General features: G+C 57.3%; 2 protein-coding genes across 2 annotated transcripts; one reads left to right on the top strand and one right to left on the bottom strand.

Moving 5' to 3' along the window:
* Window positions 1–926: 926 nt before the first annotated feature.
* On the top strand, window positions 927–4644 carry LOC308232619 (structure-specific endonuclease subunit SLX1-like; the record flags this gene model as incomplete). Its single annotated transcript, XM_080639847.1, has 6 exons — window positions 927–1078; window positions 1802–1853; window positions 2916–3275; window positions 3822–3949; window positions 4378–4459; window positions 4544–4644. 6 exons carry the CDS (start codon window positions 927–929, stop codon window positions 4604–4606), a joined length of 837 nt encoding a protein of 278 aa, XP_080495973.1. The 3' UTR covers window positions 4607–4644.
* Window positions 4645–5741: 1097 nt separating this feature from the next.
* On the bottom strand, window positions 5742–17813 carry SGF29 (SAGA complex associated factor 29). Its single transcript, XM_080639846.1, has 9 exons — window positions 17534–17813; window positions 17365–17440; window positions 16827–16899; window positions 14668–14732; window positions 14430–14559; window positions 11445–11591; window positions 8924–8959; window positions 7923–8085; window positions 5742–6441 (listed from the first exon to the last, which is right to left on the bottom strand). The coding sequence occupies exons 1-9, from the start codon at window positions 17606–17608 to the stop codon at window positions 6325–6327; spliced, it is 882 nt and encodes a 293-aa protein (XP_080495972.1). The 5' UTR covers window positions 17609–17813; the 3' UTR covers window positions 5742–6324.
* Between the last annotated feature and the right edge of the window lie 29 nt (window positions 17814–17842).

The following is a 17842-nucleotide window of genomic DNA, read 5'->3' as shown; positions in this document are numbered from 1 at the left end:
GCTATGGGGTGCAGTGACCCCCATATATGGGTGCTATGGGGCAGGGGGACCCATATATGGGCACTATGGGGTGCAGTGACCCCATATATGGGCGCTATGGGGCAGAGGGACCCATATATGGGCACTATGGGGTGCAGTGACCCCATATATGGGCGCTATGGGGCAGAGGGACCCATATATGGGTGCTATGGGGTGCAGTGACCCCATATATGGGCGCTATGGGGCAGAGGGACCCATATATGGGTGCTATGGGGTGCAGTGACCCCCATATATGGGCCCTATGGGGTGCAGTGACCCCATATATGGGCCCTATGGGGAGCACTGACCCCCATATATGGGTGCTATGGGGCAGGGGGACCCATATATGGGCACTATGGGGTGCAGTGACCCCATATATGGGTGCTATGGGGCAGAGAGACCCATATATGGGTGCTATGGGGTGCAGTGACCTCATATATGGGTGCTATGGGGTGCAGTGACCCCATATATGGGTGCTATGGGGTGCAGTGACCCCCATATATGGGCCCTATGGGGTGCAGTGACCCCATATATGGGTGCTATGGGGCAGAGAGACCCATATATGGGAGCTATGGGGTGCAGTGACCCCCATATATGGGAGCTATGGGGTGCAGTGACCCCATACATGGGGCGCTATGGGGCAGGGGGACCCATATATGGGAGCTATGGGGTGCAGTGACCCCATACATGGGGCGCTATGGGGCAGGGGGACCCATATATGGGAGCTATGGGCACCGCGGGCGCCGCCATCTTGTTCCGCGCAGCCCGCCCTGCTCTACGGGCGCCGCCATCTTGTTCCGTACACCCCGCACCATGGGCGCCGCCATCTTGTTCCGTACACCCCGCACCATGGGCGCCGCCATCTTGTTCCGCGCTGCGCCGTGCGCGCCGCGGTGCATTGTGGGCCGATGGCGGGCCGGCTCCGCGCCGTGTACGCGCTGCGCTCCCGCGCGGGGGCCGCGTACGTGGGGTTCTCGATTGCGCCTGCGCGGCGCCTGCGGCAGCACAACGGGGGGAGGCGCAGGGGCGGGGCCAGGAGGACGGCGAGGGCGGGGCCGTGGTGAGCGAGGGGCGGGGCCTAAAGGGGGCGGAGCTTGGAGGCGCGGGGTTTAAAGGGGGCGGGGCTTAAATTGGGTGTGGCCAAAGGGGGATGGGAACTGAAGGGAAGGGGCCTGAAGGGGGAGGAGCTTAAAGGGGGCGAGGTTTAAAGGGGGCGGGGCCTAAAAGGGATGGGGCTTAAAAGGACGGGGTCTAAAGGGGGCGGAGCTTAAAGGGGGCAGGACCGGATGGGCGGGGTTTAAAGGGGGCGGGGATTAAAGGGGGCGTGGCCTAAAGGGGACGGGGCTTGAAAGGGCGGAGCTTAAAGGGGGCAGGACCGGATGGGCGGGGTTTAAAGGGGCGGGGCTTAAAGGGAGAGGGTCAGAAAGGGGCGGGGCTTGAGGGTAGCGATGGCTGAAGGGGGCGTGGCTTAAAGTGGGCGGGGCCAAAAGGGGATGGGGCTTAAAGGGGGCGGGACCGGATGGGCGGGGTTTAAAGGGGGCGAGGCTTAAAGGGACAGGACCCGAAGGGGGCGGAGCTTCAAAGGGGCGGGGCTTGGAGGCGCGGGGTTTTAAGGGGGCGTGGCCTAAAGGAGACGGGGTTTAAAGGGACGGGACCTGAAGGGGGCGGAGCTTAAAGGGGGAGGCGGTACCGGATGGGCGGGGTTTAAAAGGGGGGGCGGGGCTTGAATGGGAGAGGCGGGACCCGGAAGTGCCGGGGCCGGAAGTGAGCGGTGACGTCACAGGGAGATGGAGCTCTTCGTCTACGGCTTCCCCTCGGACGTGGCGGCGCTGAGGGTGAGCCCCGCCCCCGTCACGTGACCCAGGCACGCCCCCCCCAAGCTCCGCCCACCCCCCCCAAGAACCCATTCAACCCCCATAGACCCCATTCAACCCCATAGACCCCCTCCAGCCCCATAGACCCCATTCCAGCCCCATAGACCCCATTTCAGCCCCATAGACCCCATCCAGCCCCATAGACCCCCTCCAGCCCCATAGACCCCATCCAGCCCCATAGACCCCCTCCAGCCCCATAGACCCCATCCAGCCCCATAGACCCCATTCAACCCCGTAGACCCCATTCAACCCCATAGACCCCCTCCAGCCCCATAGACCCCATCCAGCCCCATAGACCCCATTCAACCCCATAGACCCCCTCCAGCCCCATAGACCCCATTCAACCCCATAGACCCCATTCAACCCCATAGACCCCCTCCAGCCCCATAGACCCCATCCAGCCCCATAGACCCCATTCACCCCATAGACCCCATTCAACCCCCATAGACCCCATCACCCCATAGACCCCATTCAACCCCCATAGACCCCATCACCCCATAGACCCCATTCAACCCCCATAGACCCCCTCCAGCCCCATAGACCCCATTCAGCCCCATAGACCCCATTCAGCCCCATAGACCCCATTCAACCCCATAGACCCCCTCCAGCCCCATAGACCCCATTCAACCCCCATAGACCCCCTCCAGCCCCATTCAACCCCCATAGACCCCATTCAACCCCATAGACCCCATTCAGCCCCATAGACCCCATTCAACCCCCATAGACCCCATTCAATCCCATAGACCGCATTCAGCCCCATAGACCCCATTCAACCCCATAGACCCCATTCAGCCCCATAGACCCCATTCAACCCCATAGACCCCATTCAGCCCCATAGACCCCATTCAACCCCATAGACCCCATTCAGCCCCATAGACCCCATTCAACCCCCATAGACCCCATTCAACCCCCATAGACCCCATTCAACCCCATAGACCCCATTCAACCCCCATAGACCCCATTCCAGCCCCATAGCCCCGCCCCCCGCCCCCCCCACGTGACCCCGCCCCCACGTGCCCGCAGTTCGAGTGGGCGTGGCAGCACCCCTCCCTCTCCCGCCGCCTGCCGCCCGTGACCCCGCGGCGACCCCGGGAGCAGCCAATCAGCTTCGCCCTGCGGGTGCTGCCCCTCCTCCTGCGGGCCCCGCCCTGGTGCCGCCTCCCGCTGCGCCTGCGCTGGCTCCGCCCCCTCCCGGGGCCCCGCCCCCCGCTCCGCCCGGCCCCGCCCCCCCACGTGGTGCAGGAGGAGGGGGCGCTGCCCCCCCTCGTGGTGGGGGGGAAGGGGCGGGGCCGGCGGAGGCCACGCCCCCCCGGCGCGGAGGCCACGCCCACGGAGGAGGCCACGCCCACCCCAGCGTGTGCTGTGTGCGGGGAGGGGTGCGGGGTGAGGGGCGGGGCTCAAAGGGGGCGGGGCTTAAAGAGGGGGCTATGGAAGGGGAGGGGCTTAAAGGGGGCGGGGTTAAAGGGGCGGGGCTTAAAGGGGGTGGGACTTAAAGAGGAGGCAATGGAAGCATGGGTTCAAAGGGGGCGGGGCCTAAGGAAGGGTGGGGTTAAATGGGCGGGGCTTAAAGAAGGGGCTATGGAAGGGGAGGGGCTTAAAGGGGGCGTGGCTTAAGGAATGACGGGGTCAAAGGGGCGGGGTTGAAAGGGGGCGGGGTCCTTAAAGGGGCGGGGCTTAAAGGGGGTGGGGCTTAACGAGGGGGCTATGGAAGGGGCGGAGCATAAAGGGGGAGGGGCCTAAACGGTTATGGGGGGGCAAAGAGGGTTTCTATGGGGGGGAGGGGCCTCCTATGGGGGCTATGGGGGGAGGGGCCTATGGGGGGGTCCTAAATGGGGTGGGGGAGGGGCTCGAAACGGGGGGGCTGAACCAATGGGGCTCACTGGGAGGGGGGCGTGGCCTCGCTAAGCCCCGCCCCCCTCCCCCCCGTAGCCGGCCCCGCCCCCCCTGCGCTGCCCCCGCCCCCCCTGCCCCATGGCCGCCCATCCCCCCTGCCTGGCGCGGCGCTTCCTGCGCCCCGAGCCCCGCGAGCTGCTGCCGGTGGGAGGGGCCTGCCCCAGGTGGGCGGGGCCTGGGAGGGGCGAGGGGCGGGGCTTGTTGCTAAAGGCGTTGCTATGGGGCCAGAACTGATGCTAAGGGGGTTGCTAAGGGGCGGGGCTTGTTGCTAAGGGGGGTTGTTATGGGGCGGGGCTGGTTGCTATGGGGCGGGGCTTGTTGCTAAGGGGCGGGGCTAAATGCTAAGGGGGTTGCTATGGATCAGGGTTTGTCAAGGGGCGGGGCTTGTTGCTAAGGGCGTTGCTATGGGGCCGGAACTGATGCTAAGGGGGTTGCTAAGGGGCGGGGCTTGTTGCTAAGGGGGTTGCTAAGGGGCGGGGCTTGTTGCTAAGGGGGTCGCTATGGGGCCGGCCTTATCACCATGGCAACAGCCAATGGCCGGCCCCCATTTGGAGGGGGGTGTGGTCATAACCTCCAGCCCCGCCCCCCCCAGCTGCCACGCCCACCTCCTGTGGGGCGACCTCATTCGCTACAGCCTCGGCTGCCGTGACGTCATCGAGGGGGCGGAGCCCGATGTAAGCCCCGCCCCCTCCCTGAAGACCCCGTCCCCTCCTTTAGGCCCCGCCCCCCTTTGACCTCTTCCCCCCCCCCACTCACAGGGTCCAGCGCTGGCGCCGCAGGGGGCGGGGCCTCCCGTTGGCTCCGCCCCCTTTTCCTTTTAAGGTCAATAAAGGCTCGTGTGACGTCGCCGATGACATCAGCGATGACGTCAGCGTCCTTTTGACCCCGTTTTCCCCCGTTTTGGGGCTTCCCAATGGGTTTTGGGGCCCCTGGGGCCTCTTGGAGGTGGGATTCGGGGCTAAAAGGGGCAGGTTTGGGGGCGAACGGATCCCAGGGATAGCGCGAATGGGCCCTGCCCCTTTCCCAGCCCCTGTTTTTCCCCATTTTTTCCCATTTTCCTCCTTTTTTGCCCGTTTTCCCCTTGTTTTCACCGTTTTCCTTTATTTTCCACTCATTTTTCACCGTTTTCCAGCCGTTTTTTCCCATTTTCCCCCTATTTTTCCCCATTTTTCCTGTTCTCTTCTCGTTCCTTCCGCTTTATCCCATTTTCCCCCCTTTTTGTCACTTTTCCCCTCATTTTCTTCCAGTTTTCCCTATTTTTTCCACATTTCCCCCTATTTTTCCCACTTTATCCCAATTTTCCCCATTTTTGCCCGTTTTCCCCCTATTTTCTTCCAGTTTTCCCTATTTTTTCCACAGTTTCCCCCATTTCTTCCCGATTTCTCCCCATTTTTCCGCTTTATCCCATTTTTCCCCATTTTTCCCCGTTTTTCCCCATTCTCTCCCAGTTCTTCCTTTTCTTCCCTATTTTCCCCCCATTTCCCCTATTTTCCCCCCATTTTTTCCCATTTTCTCCCCATTTATTGTGCTTTATCCCATTTCCCCCCATTTTTGTCACTTTTCCCCTATTTTCTCCCAGTTTTCCCTATTTTTTGCACATTTCCCCTATTTCATCCCCAGTTTCTCCCCATTTTTCCCTGTTTCCTCCCCATTTCCTTTCACTTCTCCCTTTTCCCTATTTCCCTGTATTTTCACCCCATTTTTTCCATTTTCTCCTGGCTTTTCCCCATTTTCTTCCGTTTTCCCCCCATTCCCACCTCTTTCTAACCCATTCCTGCCCCATTTCCTCGCAATTTCTCCCCATTTCCGCCGTTTTGCCCATTTTCTCCACATTTTCCCCTTTTTTTCCCATTTCTTTTCCATTTTACCAATTTCCCCCCATTTTCTCCCTGTTTTTCCCACTTTTCCCATTCCCACCCCGTTTTCCCCCATTTTTCCACTCATTTTCGCCCATTTTTGCCCGTTTCCCCCCCATTTCGGGTCACTCCTTCCTGCTCTCCCTGCAGACCACCACATACTGTTCTTTCTCCCATTTTCTCCCTACTTTTCCCCATGTTTTCCCATTTTCTCCCCGTTTTCCCCCATTTTTTCCCCCTTTTTCCCGTTTTTTTCCACTTTCCCCATTTTTCCACTCATTTTTGCCCATTTTCCCCCATTTCAGGTCAAATCTTCCTGCTATCCCTGCAGGCCACCACAGACTGGGGCTTTTTCCCATTTTCTCCCTGTTTTTCCCCATTTTCTCTCTATTTTTCCCAATTTTTTCCCCACTTTCCCCATTCCCACCCCGTTTTCCCCCATTTTTCCACTCCTTTTCGCCCATTTTTGCCCGTTTCCCCCCCATTTCGGGTCACTCCTTCCTGCTCTCCCTGCAAACCACCACATACCATTCTTTCCTCCACTTTCCTCCATTTCTCCCCATTTTCTCCCCCTTTTTCCCATTTTCTCCCCGTTTTTTCCCGCTTTCCCCATTCCCACCCCGTTTCCCCCCATTTTTCCACTCGTTTTCGCCCGTTTTTGCCCGTTTTCCCCCCGTTCCGGGTCACTTCTTCCTGCTCTCCCTGCAGGCCACCACGTAGCGCTGCGCCACGTTCAGGGGGGGGGAGTACCCGTCCGCGTACGACGTGTCCTCGAACAGCACCGAGTAATCGTCCTGCGGCTGGGGGGGGGGGGGGGGAAAGGGGTCACTTCCGGGTCACCTCCCGGAAGTCCCGGGCCACTTCCGGGAAGCCCCAGCCCATTTCCGGGTCACTTCCGGTCCCTTTTGGCTGTCCCCCTCCCGTTTCCGGTCACTTCCCGGAAGTCCCGGCCCACTTCCGGTCACTTCCCGGAAGCGCCAACCCGCTTCCGGGTCACTTCCGGGAAGCCCCAGCCCACTTCCGGTCCCTTTTGGACGTCCCCCTCCCGTTTCCGGTCACCTCCCGGAAGTCCCGGCCCATTTCCGGTCACCTCCCGGAAGCGCCAACCCGCTTTCGGGTCACTTCCGGTCCCTTTTGGACATCCCCCTCCCACTTCCGGTCCCTTCCCGGAAGTCCCCTTCCCATTCCCAACCACTTCCTTCCATCCCCAGCCTGTTCCTGGCCACTTCCGGGTCCCTTCCCTCCATCCCCATCCCCATCCCATCCCCATCCCCATCCCATCCCCATCCCATCCCCATCCCCATTCCCATCCCATCCCCATCCCCATCCCCATCCCATCCCCATCCCATCCCCATCCCCACCCCATCCCCATCCCCATCCCATCCCCATCCCATCCCCATCCCATCCCCACCCCATCCCCATCCCCATCCCATCCCCATCCCCATTCCCATCCCCATCCCATCCCCATCCCCATCCCATCCCCATCCCATCCCCATCCCCATCCCCATCCCATCCCCATCCCATCCCATCCCCATCCCCATCCCATCCCCATCCCATCCCCATCCCCATCCCCATCCCCATCCCCATCCCCACCCCATCCCCATCCCCATCCCCATCCCCATCCCATCCCCATCCCCATTCCCATCCCCATCCCCATCCCATCCCCATCCCATCCCCATCCCCATCCCCATCCCATCCCCATCCCCACCCCATCCCATCCCCATCCCATCCCCATCCCCATCCCATCCCCATCCCATCCCCATTACCATCCCCATCCCATCCCCATTCCCATCCCCATCCCATCCCCATCCCATCCCCATCCCATCCCCATCCCATCCCCATCCCATCCCCATCCCCACCCCATCCCATCCCCATCCCATCCCCATCCCCATCCCATCCCATCCCCATCCCCATCCCCATCCCCATCCCCACCCCATCCCCATCCCATCCCCATTACCATCCCCATCCCATCCCCATCCCCATTCCCATCCCCATCCCATCCCCATCCCCATCCCATCCCCATCCCATCCCCATCCCATCCCCATCCCATCCCCATCCCATCCCCATTACCATCCCCATCCCATCCCCATTCCCATCCCCATCCCATCCCCATCCCATCCCCATCCCATCCCCATCCCATCCCCATTCCCATCCCCATCCCATCCCCATCCCATCCCCATCCCATCCCCATCCCATCCCCATCCCATCCCCATCCCCACCCCATCCCATCCCCATCCCATCCCCATCCCCATCCCATCCCCATTCCCATTCCCATTCCCACCCTCTGGGGGGGGGCATGGATGAGGGCCCGGTAGAAGCACGTGGTCTGGGGGTACAGGGCCAGCACGAGCTGCTCCCGCTGGAACAGCGCCTCCGGATCCGTCTCCGGGTTCGTCTTCCATTGCGGCAGCGGGATGATGCGGCGCCGGCTCAGCGTGTGCCGCCTGCGGGGCACCCACAGGGGGGCTGTGGGGCGCTATGGGGTCTCTATGGGGTCTCTATGGGTCTCTATGGGGTCTCTATGGGTCTCTATGGGTCTCTATGGGTCTCTATGGGTCTCTATGGGGCGCTATGGGGTCTCTATGGGTCTCTATGGGTCTCTATGGGTCTCTATGGGGTCTCTATGGGTCTCTATGGGTCTCTATGGGGTCTCTATGGTCTCTATGGGGTCTCTATAGGGTCTCTATGGGTCTCTATGGGGTCTCTATGGTCTCTATGGGGTCTCTATGGGTCTCTATGGGTCTCTATGGGGTCTCTATGGTCTCTATGGGTCTCTATGGGTCTCTATGGGTCTCTATGGGGTCTCTATGGTCTCTATGGGGTCTCTATGGGTCTCTATGAGGTCTCTATGGGGTCTCTATGGGTCTCTATGGGTCTCTATGAGGTCTCTATGGGGTCTCTATGGGGTCTCTATGGGTCTCTATGGGTCTCTATGGGGTCTCTATGGTCTCTATGGGGTCTCTATGGGTCTCTATGAGGTCTCTATGAGGTCTCTATGGGTCTCTATGGGGTCTCTATGGGGTCTCTATGGGGCTCTATGGGTCTCTATGGGTCTCTATGGGGTCTCTATGGGTCTCTATGGGTCTCTATGGGGTCTCTATGGGTCTCTATGGGTCTCTATGGGTCTCTATGGGGTCTCTATGGGTCTCTATGGGTCTCTATGGGGTCTCTATGGGTCTCTATGGGGTCTCTATGGGGTCTCTATGGGGCTCTATGGGTCTCTATGGGGTCTCTATGGGGTCTCTGTGGGGCTCTATGGGGTGGGGGAGGGGCCGCACTCACTCTTTGCCCTCTTCATCGATGTCATCGACCTCGTACCTGGGGGGGCCCAAAACCGGGGTCAAAGGGGAGGGGTCAAAGGTTGACGGGGGGGGGTGGGTGGGATTTGGGGTGAATTTGGGTGGATTTGGGTCATTTTGGGGCTATTTTGGGTCATTTTGGTCAAATTTTGGCCATTTTGGGGCCGATTTTGGCTCCTTTTTTCCGATTTTGGGCTGTTTGGGGCCGCTTTTGGGCTGTTTTGGGCTGATTTTGGGCTGTTTTGGGCCGATTTTGGGCTGTTTTGGGCCGATTTTGGGCTGATTTTGGGCCGATTTTGGGCTGTTTTGGGCTGATTTTGGGCTGTTTTGGGCTGATTTTGGGCTGTTTTGGGCCGGTTTTGGGGTGTTTTGGGCTGATTTTAGGCTGTTTCGGGCTGATTTTGGGCTGTTTTGGGCTTTTTTGGGCTGATTTTGGGCTGTTTTGGGTCGATTTTGGGGTCTTTTGGGCCGTTTTGGGCTGTTTTGGGTCGATTTTGGGGTCTTTTGGGCCGTTTTGGGCTGTTTTGGGCCGATTTTGGGCTGTTTTGGGCTGTTTTGGGTGGATTTTGGGGTGTTTTAGTCTGATTTTGGGCTGTTTGGGGCTGATTTTGGGCTGTTTTGGGTGGATTTTGGAGTGTTTTAGTCTGATTTTGGGCTGTTTGGGGCTGTTTTGGGCTGATTTTGGGCTGTTTTGGGCTGATTTTGAGCAGTTTTGGGCTGATTTTAGGCAGTTTTGGGCCGATTTTGGGCTGTTTTGGGCCGAATTTGGGCTGATTTTGGGCTGTTTGGGGCTGGTTTGGGCTGTTTGGGCCGGTTTTGGGCTGTTTTGGGTGGATTTTGGGCAGTTTGGGGTGGATTTGGGGCTGGTTTGGGCTGTTTTGGGCCGATTTTGGGCAGTTTGGGGTGGATTTGGGGCTGGTTTGGGCCGATTTTGGGCTGTTTTGGGTGGATTTTGGGGTGTTTTAGTCTGATTTTGGGCTGTTTTGGGCGGGTTTGGGCTGATTTTGGTCTGTTTTGGGCTGATTTTGAGCAGTTTTGGGCTGATTTTAGGCAGTTTTGGGCCGATTTTGGGCTGTTTTGGGCCGATTTTGGGCTGTTTTGGGCGAATTTGGGCTGATTTTGGGCTGTTTGGGGCTGTTTTGGGCTGTTTGGGCCGGTTTTGGGCTGTTTTGGGTGGATTTGGGGCCGATTTTGAGCAGTTTTGGGCGGGTGTTGGGCAGTTTGGGGCGGATTTGGGGCCGTTTTGGGCCGATTTTGGGTGGATTTTGGGCTGTTTTGGGCTGTTTTGGGCCGATTTTGGGCAGTTTGGGGTGGATTTGGGGCTGTTTTGGGGCTGTTTTGGGCTGTTTGGGGTGGATTTGGGGCCGTTTTGGGCCGATTTTGGGTGGATTTGGGGCTGTTTTGGGCTGGTTTGGGCCGATTTTGGGCAGTTTGGGGTGGATTTGGGGCTGTTTTGGGCCGATTTTGGGCAGTTTGGGGTGGATTTGGGGCTGTTTTGGGCCGATTTTGGGCTGTTTTGGGTGGATTTTGGGCTGTTTTGGGCCGATTTTGGGCAGTTTGGGGTGGATTTGGGGCTGTTTTGGGCCGATTTTGGGCTGTTTTGGGTGGATTTTGGGCTGTTTTGGGCCGATTTTGGGCAGTTTGGGGTGGATTTGGGGCCGTTTTGGGCCGATTTTGAGCAGTTTTGGGCGGGTGTTGGGCAGTTTGGGGCGGATTTGGGGCCGTTTTGGGCCGATTTTGGGTGGATTTTGGGCTGTTTTGGGCTCTTTTGGGCTGTTTTGTGTGGATTTTGGGCTGTTTTGGGCTGTTTTGGGCCGATTTTGGGCAGTTTGGGGTGGATTTGGGGCTGTTTTGGGCTGTTTTGGGCCGATTTTGGGCAGTTTGGGGTGGATTTGGGGCTGTTTTGGGCTGTTTTGGGCCGATTTTGGGCAGTTTGGGGTGGATTTGGGGCTGTTTTGGGCCGATTTTGGGCAGTTTGGGGTGGATTTGGGGCTGTTTTGGGCTGTTTTGGGCCAATTTTGGGCAGTTTGGGGTGGATTTGGGGCTGTTTTGGGCTGGTTTGGGCCGATTTTGGGCAGTTTGGGGTGGATTTGGGGCTGTTTTGGGGCTGTTTTGGGGCCGGTTTGGGGCTGTTTTGGGCTGTTTTGGGCCGATTTTGGGCAGTTTGGGGTGGATTTGGGGCTGTTTTGGGCCGATTTTGGGCTGTTTTGGGTGGATTTTGGGCTGTTTTGGGCCGATTTTGGGCAGTTTGGGGTGGATTTGGGGCTGTTTTGGGCCGATTTTGAGCAGTTTTGGGCGGGTGTTGGGCAGTTTGGGGCGGATTTGGGGCCGTTTTGGGCCGATTTTGGGTGGATTTTGGGCTGTTTTGGGCCGATTTTGGGCAGTTTGGGGTGGATTTGGGGCTGTTTTGGGCCGATTTTGGGCAGTTTGGGGCTGTTTTGGGGCTGTTTTGGGGCGGGTTTGGGGCCGGTTTGGGGTGTGCCTTGGGGGCTGGCGGCGCTCACTTGTTGGCCGCGTGGCTGTAGCTCACCACCTCGGCCAGGATCCATTGCTCGTCCCCTTCCAGGGCCTTGACCCGCGCCGCCACCTTGTCCCCGGGCTTGGCCACGTAGTCCCCGGCGGCCGGGACGGCGCCGCACAGCGGGGGGGGCCTGCGAGCACCAAACCCTTGGCGTTGGACCCAAAGCGCAGCCGTTCCCAGCCCAAATGCACCCCCGGGCTGCCCCGAATCCATGGATTCCCAGCCAAAATCCATGCATTCCCAGCCAAAATCCATGCATTCGCACCCAAATCCATGCATTCCCAGCCAAATCCATGCATTCGCACCCAAATCCATGCATTCCCAGCCAAATCCATGCATTCGCACCCAAAATCCATGCATTCCCAGCCAAATCCATGCATTCGCACCCAAATCCATGCATTCCCAGCCAAATCCATGCATTCGCACCCAAAATCCATGCATTCCCAGCCAAATCCATGCATTCGCACCCAAATCCATGCATTCGCACCCAAATCCATGCATTCGCAGCCAAATCCATGCATTCCCAGCCAAATCCATGCATTCGCACCCAAATCCATGCATTCGCAGCCAAATCCATGCATTCCCAGCCAAAATCCATGCATTCCCAGCCAAATCCATGCATTCGCACCCAAATCCATGCATTCCCAGCCAAATCCATGCATTCCCAGCCAAATCCATGCATTCCCAGCCAAATCCATGCATTCCCAGCCAAATCCATGCATTCCCAGCCAAATCCATGCATTCCCAGCCAAATCCATGCATTCCCAGCCAAATCCATGCATTCCCAGCCAAATCCATGCATTCCCAGCCAAATCCATGCATTCCCAGCCAAATCCATGCATTCCCAGCCAAATCCATGCATTCCCAGCCAAATCCATGCATTCCCAGCCAAAATCCATGCATTCCCAGCCAAATCCATGCATTCGCACCCAAATCCATGCATTCCCAGCCAAAATCCATGCATTCGCAGCCAAATCCATGCATTCCCAGCCAAATCCATGCATTCCCAGCCAAATCCATGCATTCCCAGCCAAATCCATGCATTCCCAGCCAAATCCATGCATTCCCAGCCAAATCCATGCATTCCCAGCCAAATCCATGCATTCCCAGCCAAATCCATGCATTCCCAGCCAAATCCATGCATTCGCACCCAAATCCATGCATTCGCAGCCAAATCCATGCATTCCCAGCCAAATCCATGCATTCGCACCCAAATCCATGCATTCCCAGCCAAATCCATGCATTCCCAGCCAAATCCATGCATTCCCAGCCAAATCCATGCATTTCCAACCACAATCCTTGGATTCCCACCCAAATCCCGGGATTCCCACCCAAAATCCATGCATTCCCACCCAAAATCCTCGGATTCCCACCCAAATTCCATGGATTCGCACCCAAAATCCTTACATTTCCACCCAAAATCCACCCATTTCCACCCCAAATCCTCACATTCCCTCCCAAATCCCAGGATTTCCATCCAAAATCCACCGATTTCCACCCAAATCCCGGGATTTCCACCCAAAAGCCATGCATTCCCACCCAAAATCCTCGGATTCGTACCCAAAATCCCAGGATTTCCACCCAAAATCCAGGATTCCCACCCAAATCCTTGCATTTCCACCCAAAATCCTCAGATTCGCCCCTAAAATCCACCAATTCCCACCCAAATCCCAGGATTTCCACCCAAAAGCCATGCATTCCCACCCAAAATTCTCGGATTTCCACCCCAAATCCATGGATTTCTGTCTAAAATCACGGATTGCCACCTAAAATCCATGCATTCCCACCCCAAACCCACTGATTTCTACCCAAATCCCAGGATTCCCACCCAAATTCCATGGATTCGCACCCAAAATCCTTACATTTCCACCCAAAATCCATGGATTCCCACCCAAAATCCATGGATTCCCACCCAAAATCCACCCGTTTCCACCGCAAATCCACTCCAAATCCTCACATTCCCACCCAAATCCTTGGATTTCCACCCAAACCGCATGGATTTCCACCCCAAATCCATCAATTCGCACCTAAAATCCACCAATTCCCACCCGAATCCCAGGATTTCCACCCAAAATCCATGGATTTCCATCCAGAATCACCGATTTCCACTCAACCCCCATGCATTCCCACCCAAACCCCATGGATTTCCACCCAAAATCCACTCCAAATCCCAGATTTCCACCCAAAATCCACCCATTTCCACCCCAACCCCACCGATTCCCACCCAAAATCCATGGATCCCCACCCAAAATCCTCGGATTCGCACCCAAAATCCTTGGATTCCCACCCAAATCCATGCATTTCCAACCACAATCCTTGGATTCCCACCCAAAATCCTGGGATTTCCACCCCAAACCCACTGATTTCCACCCAAATCCCGGGATTCCCACCCAAAATCCATGGATTTCCATCCAAAATCCTCGGATTCACACCCAAAATCCATGGATTTCCACCCAAAATCCTTGGATTCCCACCAAAAAATGCATGGATTCCCACCCAAAATCCTTGCATCCCCACCCAAAATCCCAGATTTCCATTGAAAATCATGGATTTCCACCCAAAAATCCTCGCGTTCCCACCCAAATCCCAGGATTCCCACCCAAAATCCATGGATTCCCACCCAAAATCCATGGATTCCCACCCAAAATCCTCGGATTCCCACCCAAAATCCTCGGATTCGCACCCAAATCCCAGGATTTCCATCCAAAATCCACCGATTTTCACCCAAAATCCTCGGATTTCCACCCAAATTCCATGGATTCCCACCCAAAATCCTCGGATTCCCACCCAAAATCCTCGGATTCGCACCCAAAATCCTCGGATTTCCACCCAAATTCCATGGATTCCCACCCAAAATCCTCGGATTTCCACCCAAATTCCATGGATTCCCACCCAAAATCCTCGGATTCGCACCCAAATTCCATGGATTCCCACCCAAATCCCGGGATTTCCCCCCCCATTCCCGTACTTCTCTCCGGGCTTCCCGATCCAGAGGGGCAGGGTCATGGCCGACTGCTGCAGCAGCGTCATGAGCACCCCCCTGCGCATGGTCTTCCGCGGCGGCTCCGCTTCCGAGTAGATCCCGGCGATCTTGGCCGCTGGTTGGGGGGGCGGAAAAGGGGGATTTGGGGGGGGGGAATTCCCAAGGTTGGGAATGGGGAGAAAGGGGGGGAAAGGGGGGGAAAAGGGGGGGAGGGGGGGGGTACCGATGCGGCGCTCCTCGAGCAGGGCTTTGATCTCGGCGATCTTGTCCAGGGCCTTGCGGAGGATGCTGGGAATATGGGGGGGGAATAGGGAATATGGGGGGAATAGGGAATATGGGGGGGGAATAGGGAATATGGGGGGAATAGGGAATATGGGGGGGGAATAGGGAATATGGGGGGGGAATAGGGAATATGGGGGGGAATAGGGAATATGGGGGGGAATAGGGAATATGGGGGGGAATAGGGAATATGGGGGGAATAGGGAATATGGGGGGGGAATAGGGAATATGGGGGGGGAATAGGGAATATGGGGGGAATAGAGAATATGGGGGGGGAATAGGGAATATGGGGGGGGAATAGGGAATATGGGGGGGGAATAGGGAATATGGGGGGAATAGAGAATATGGGGGGGAATAGGGAAATATGGGGGGGAATAGGGAATATGGGGGGGGAATAGGGAATATGGGGGGAATAGGGAATATGGGGGGGAATAGGGAATATGGGGGGGGAATAGGGAATATGGGGGGGAATAGGGAATATGGGGGGGAATAGGGAATATGGGGGGAATAGGGAATATGGGGGGGGGAATAGGGAATATGGGGGGGGAATAGGGAATATGGGGGGGGAATAGGGAATATGGGGGGGAATAGGGAATATGGGGGGGGAATAGGGAATATGGGGGGGGAATAGGGAATATGGGGGGGGAATAGGGAATATGGGGGGGAATAGGGAATATGGGGGGGAATAGGGAATATGGGGGGAATAGGGAATATGGGGGGGGAATAGGGAATATGGGGGGGAATAGGGAATATGGGGGGGAATAGGGAATATGGGGGGGGAATAGGGAATATGGGGGGGAATATGGGGGGGGAATAGGGAAATATGGGGGGGGATAGGGAATATGGGGGGGGATAGGGAATATGGGGGGGAATAGGGAATATGGGGGGGAATAGGGAATATGGGGGGGGAATAGGGAATATGGGGGGGAATAGGGAATTGGGGGGGGAATAGGAATATGGGGGGGAATAGGGAATATGGGGGGAATAGGGAATATGGGGGGGGAATAGGGAATATGGGGGGGAATAGGGAATATGGGGGGAATAGGGAATATGGGGGGAATAGGGAATATGGGGGGGAATAGGGAATATGGGGGGGGAATAGGGAATATGGGGGGAATAGGGAATATGGGGGGAATAGGGAATATGGGGGGGAATAGGGAATATGGGGGGGGAATAGGGAATATGGGGGGGAATAGGGAATATGGGGGGGAATAGGGAATATGGGGGGGAATAGGGAATATGGGGGGGAATAGGGAATATGGGGGGAATAGGGAATATGGGGGGGAATAGGGAATATGGGGGGGAATAGGGAATATGGGGGGGGAATAGGGAATATGGGGGGGGAAATAGGGAATATGGGGGGGGAATAGGGAATATGGGGGGAATAGGGAATATGGGGGGGGAATAGGGAATATGGGGGGGAATAGGGAATATGGGGGGGAATAGGAATATGGGGGGGAATAGGGAATATGGGGGGGGAATAGGGAATATGGGGGGGGAATAGGGAATATGGGGGGAATAGGGAATATGGGGGGAATAGGAATATGGGGGGGGAATAGGGAATATGGGGGGGGAATAGGGAATATGGGGGGGAATAGGGAATATGGGGGGGAATAGGGAATATGGGGGGGAATAGGGAATATGGGGGGCAATAGGGAATACGGGTGCGGAAAAGGGGGATTTGGGGTGGAAAAGGGGGGATTTTGGGGGAAAGGGGGATTTTGGGTGGGAAAGGGGGATTTTGGGGGATTTTGGCTGGAAAAGGGGGGATTTTGGGTGGAAAAGGGGGATTTTGGGTGGGAAAAGGGGGATTTTGGCTGGGAAAAGGGGGATTTTGGGTGGGAAAAGGGGGATTTTGGGTGGGAAAAGGGGGGATTTTGGGTGGGAAAAGGGGGATTTTGGGTGGAAAAAGGGGGATTTTGGGTGGGAAAAGGGGGATTTTGTGCGGGAAAAGGGGGATTTTGGGGGGAAAAGGGGGATTTTGGGTGGGAAAAGGGGGATTTTGGGTGGAAAAGGGGGATTTTGGGTGGGAAAAGGGGGGATTTTGGGTGGAAAAGGGGGGATTTTGGGTGGAAAAGGGGGATTTTGGGCCCAGGCCATCACTTGCACTCGGCCTCAGCGTCCGCCTTGGCTGTGGTGTAAAGGCCCCGCAGCTTGGTCCGGTAATAGGGGGAAACTGAGGTAAAAAAGGGGGATTTTGGGTCATTTTGGGGCTCATTTGGGTCATTTTCGGCTGTTTTGGGGGGGTTGGGGCTATTTTGGGTCATTTTGGGGGGGTTTGGGGGTCCCGGGCCCACTCTGGGGGGGAATCGGGGGCGTTGAGGGGGTTTCAAGGCATTAAAGGGGGGTTTTGGGGGGGTTTAGGCGCTTTTAAGGGGCTTTTTGGGGGGATTTCATGTGGATTTGGGGCTTTCACGCTGGCTTCGAGGCGTTTTAGGGCCATTTCCAGCGGGTTTAGGGGGGTTTGGGGCACTTTAAGGCGGTTTCGGCCGCTTTAAGGGGGTTTTGGGCTGTTTCGGAGCGGTTCAAGGGGGTTTCGGGCTCATTCTGAGCCGGTTTAAGGCGAATTTCGGGCCTTTTGGGGCTGTTTGAAGGCGGTTTCGGGCAACCCCGTTCCCCTCCCGTCTCCGTTTCGCCTCACTTTTATTCTCCGTCTGCATCCTCTCGTGGGTCTTCTGGATGTTGAGGAGGTTGTGCTCGCTGCGGGACCGCTCCTCCTGCGCCCAACGGCGGCCATGGGGGTTACGGAGCGCGGGGAACAGCGGGGAAAGCCGGGCTAACGGCATAAAAAGGGGTTTAACCGCCATTACCTGCGTCTGTTTGATGAGCTGGTGCAGCTCCCCGAGCAGCTCCGCGATGCGGGAGTCGGCCGAGACCAGCGCCATTGAGGGCAATGGGGCAAAGATGGCGGCGGCGCTGAGGTAAGGGGGGGGGGGCACAAAATGGCGGCGGCTTCTTCTTCCCCCTCAGCCGAGTTCCCGCCGCGCCGCCGTGAGCCCGCCCCCGCCGCGCTGCGATTGGTTGGCTGCCGCCGTTGTCGCCTCTGATTGGTTGGAGGAGCAGGCTCGGGTGGTGATTGGGTGGTGGGGGTAAAGGGGCGGGGATTAAAGGGTCAGGTG

The sequence above is a fragment of the Psittacula echo genome (genome assembly GCF_963264785.1).
Source record: "Psittacula echo genome assembly, contig: SCAFFOLD_167, whole genome shotgun sequence".
Taxonomy (NCBI): Eukaryota; Metazoa; Chordata; class Aves; order Psittaciformes; family Psittacidae; genus Psittacula; species Psittacula echo.
The sequence above is the reverse complement of the archived record's forward strand: the minus strand, read 5'-3'. Positions and strand labels throughout refer to the sequence as shown.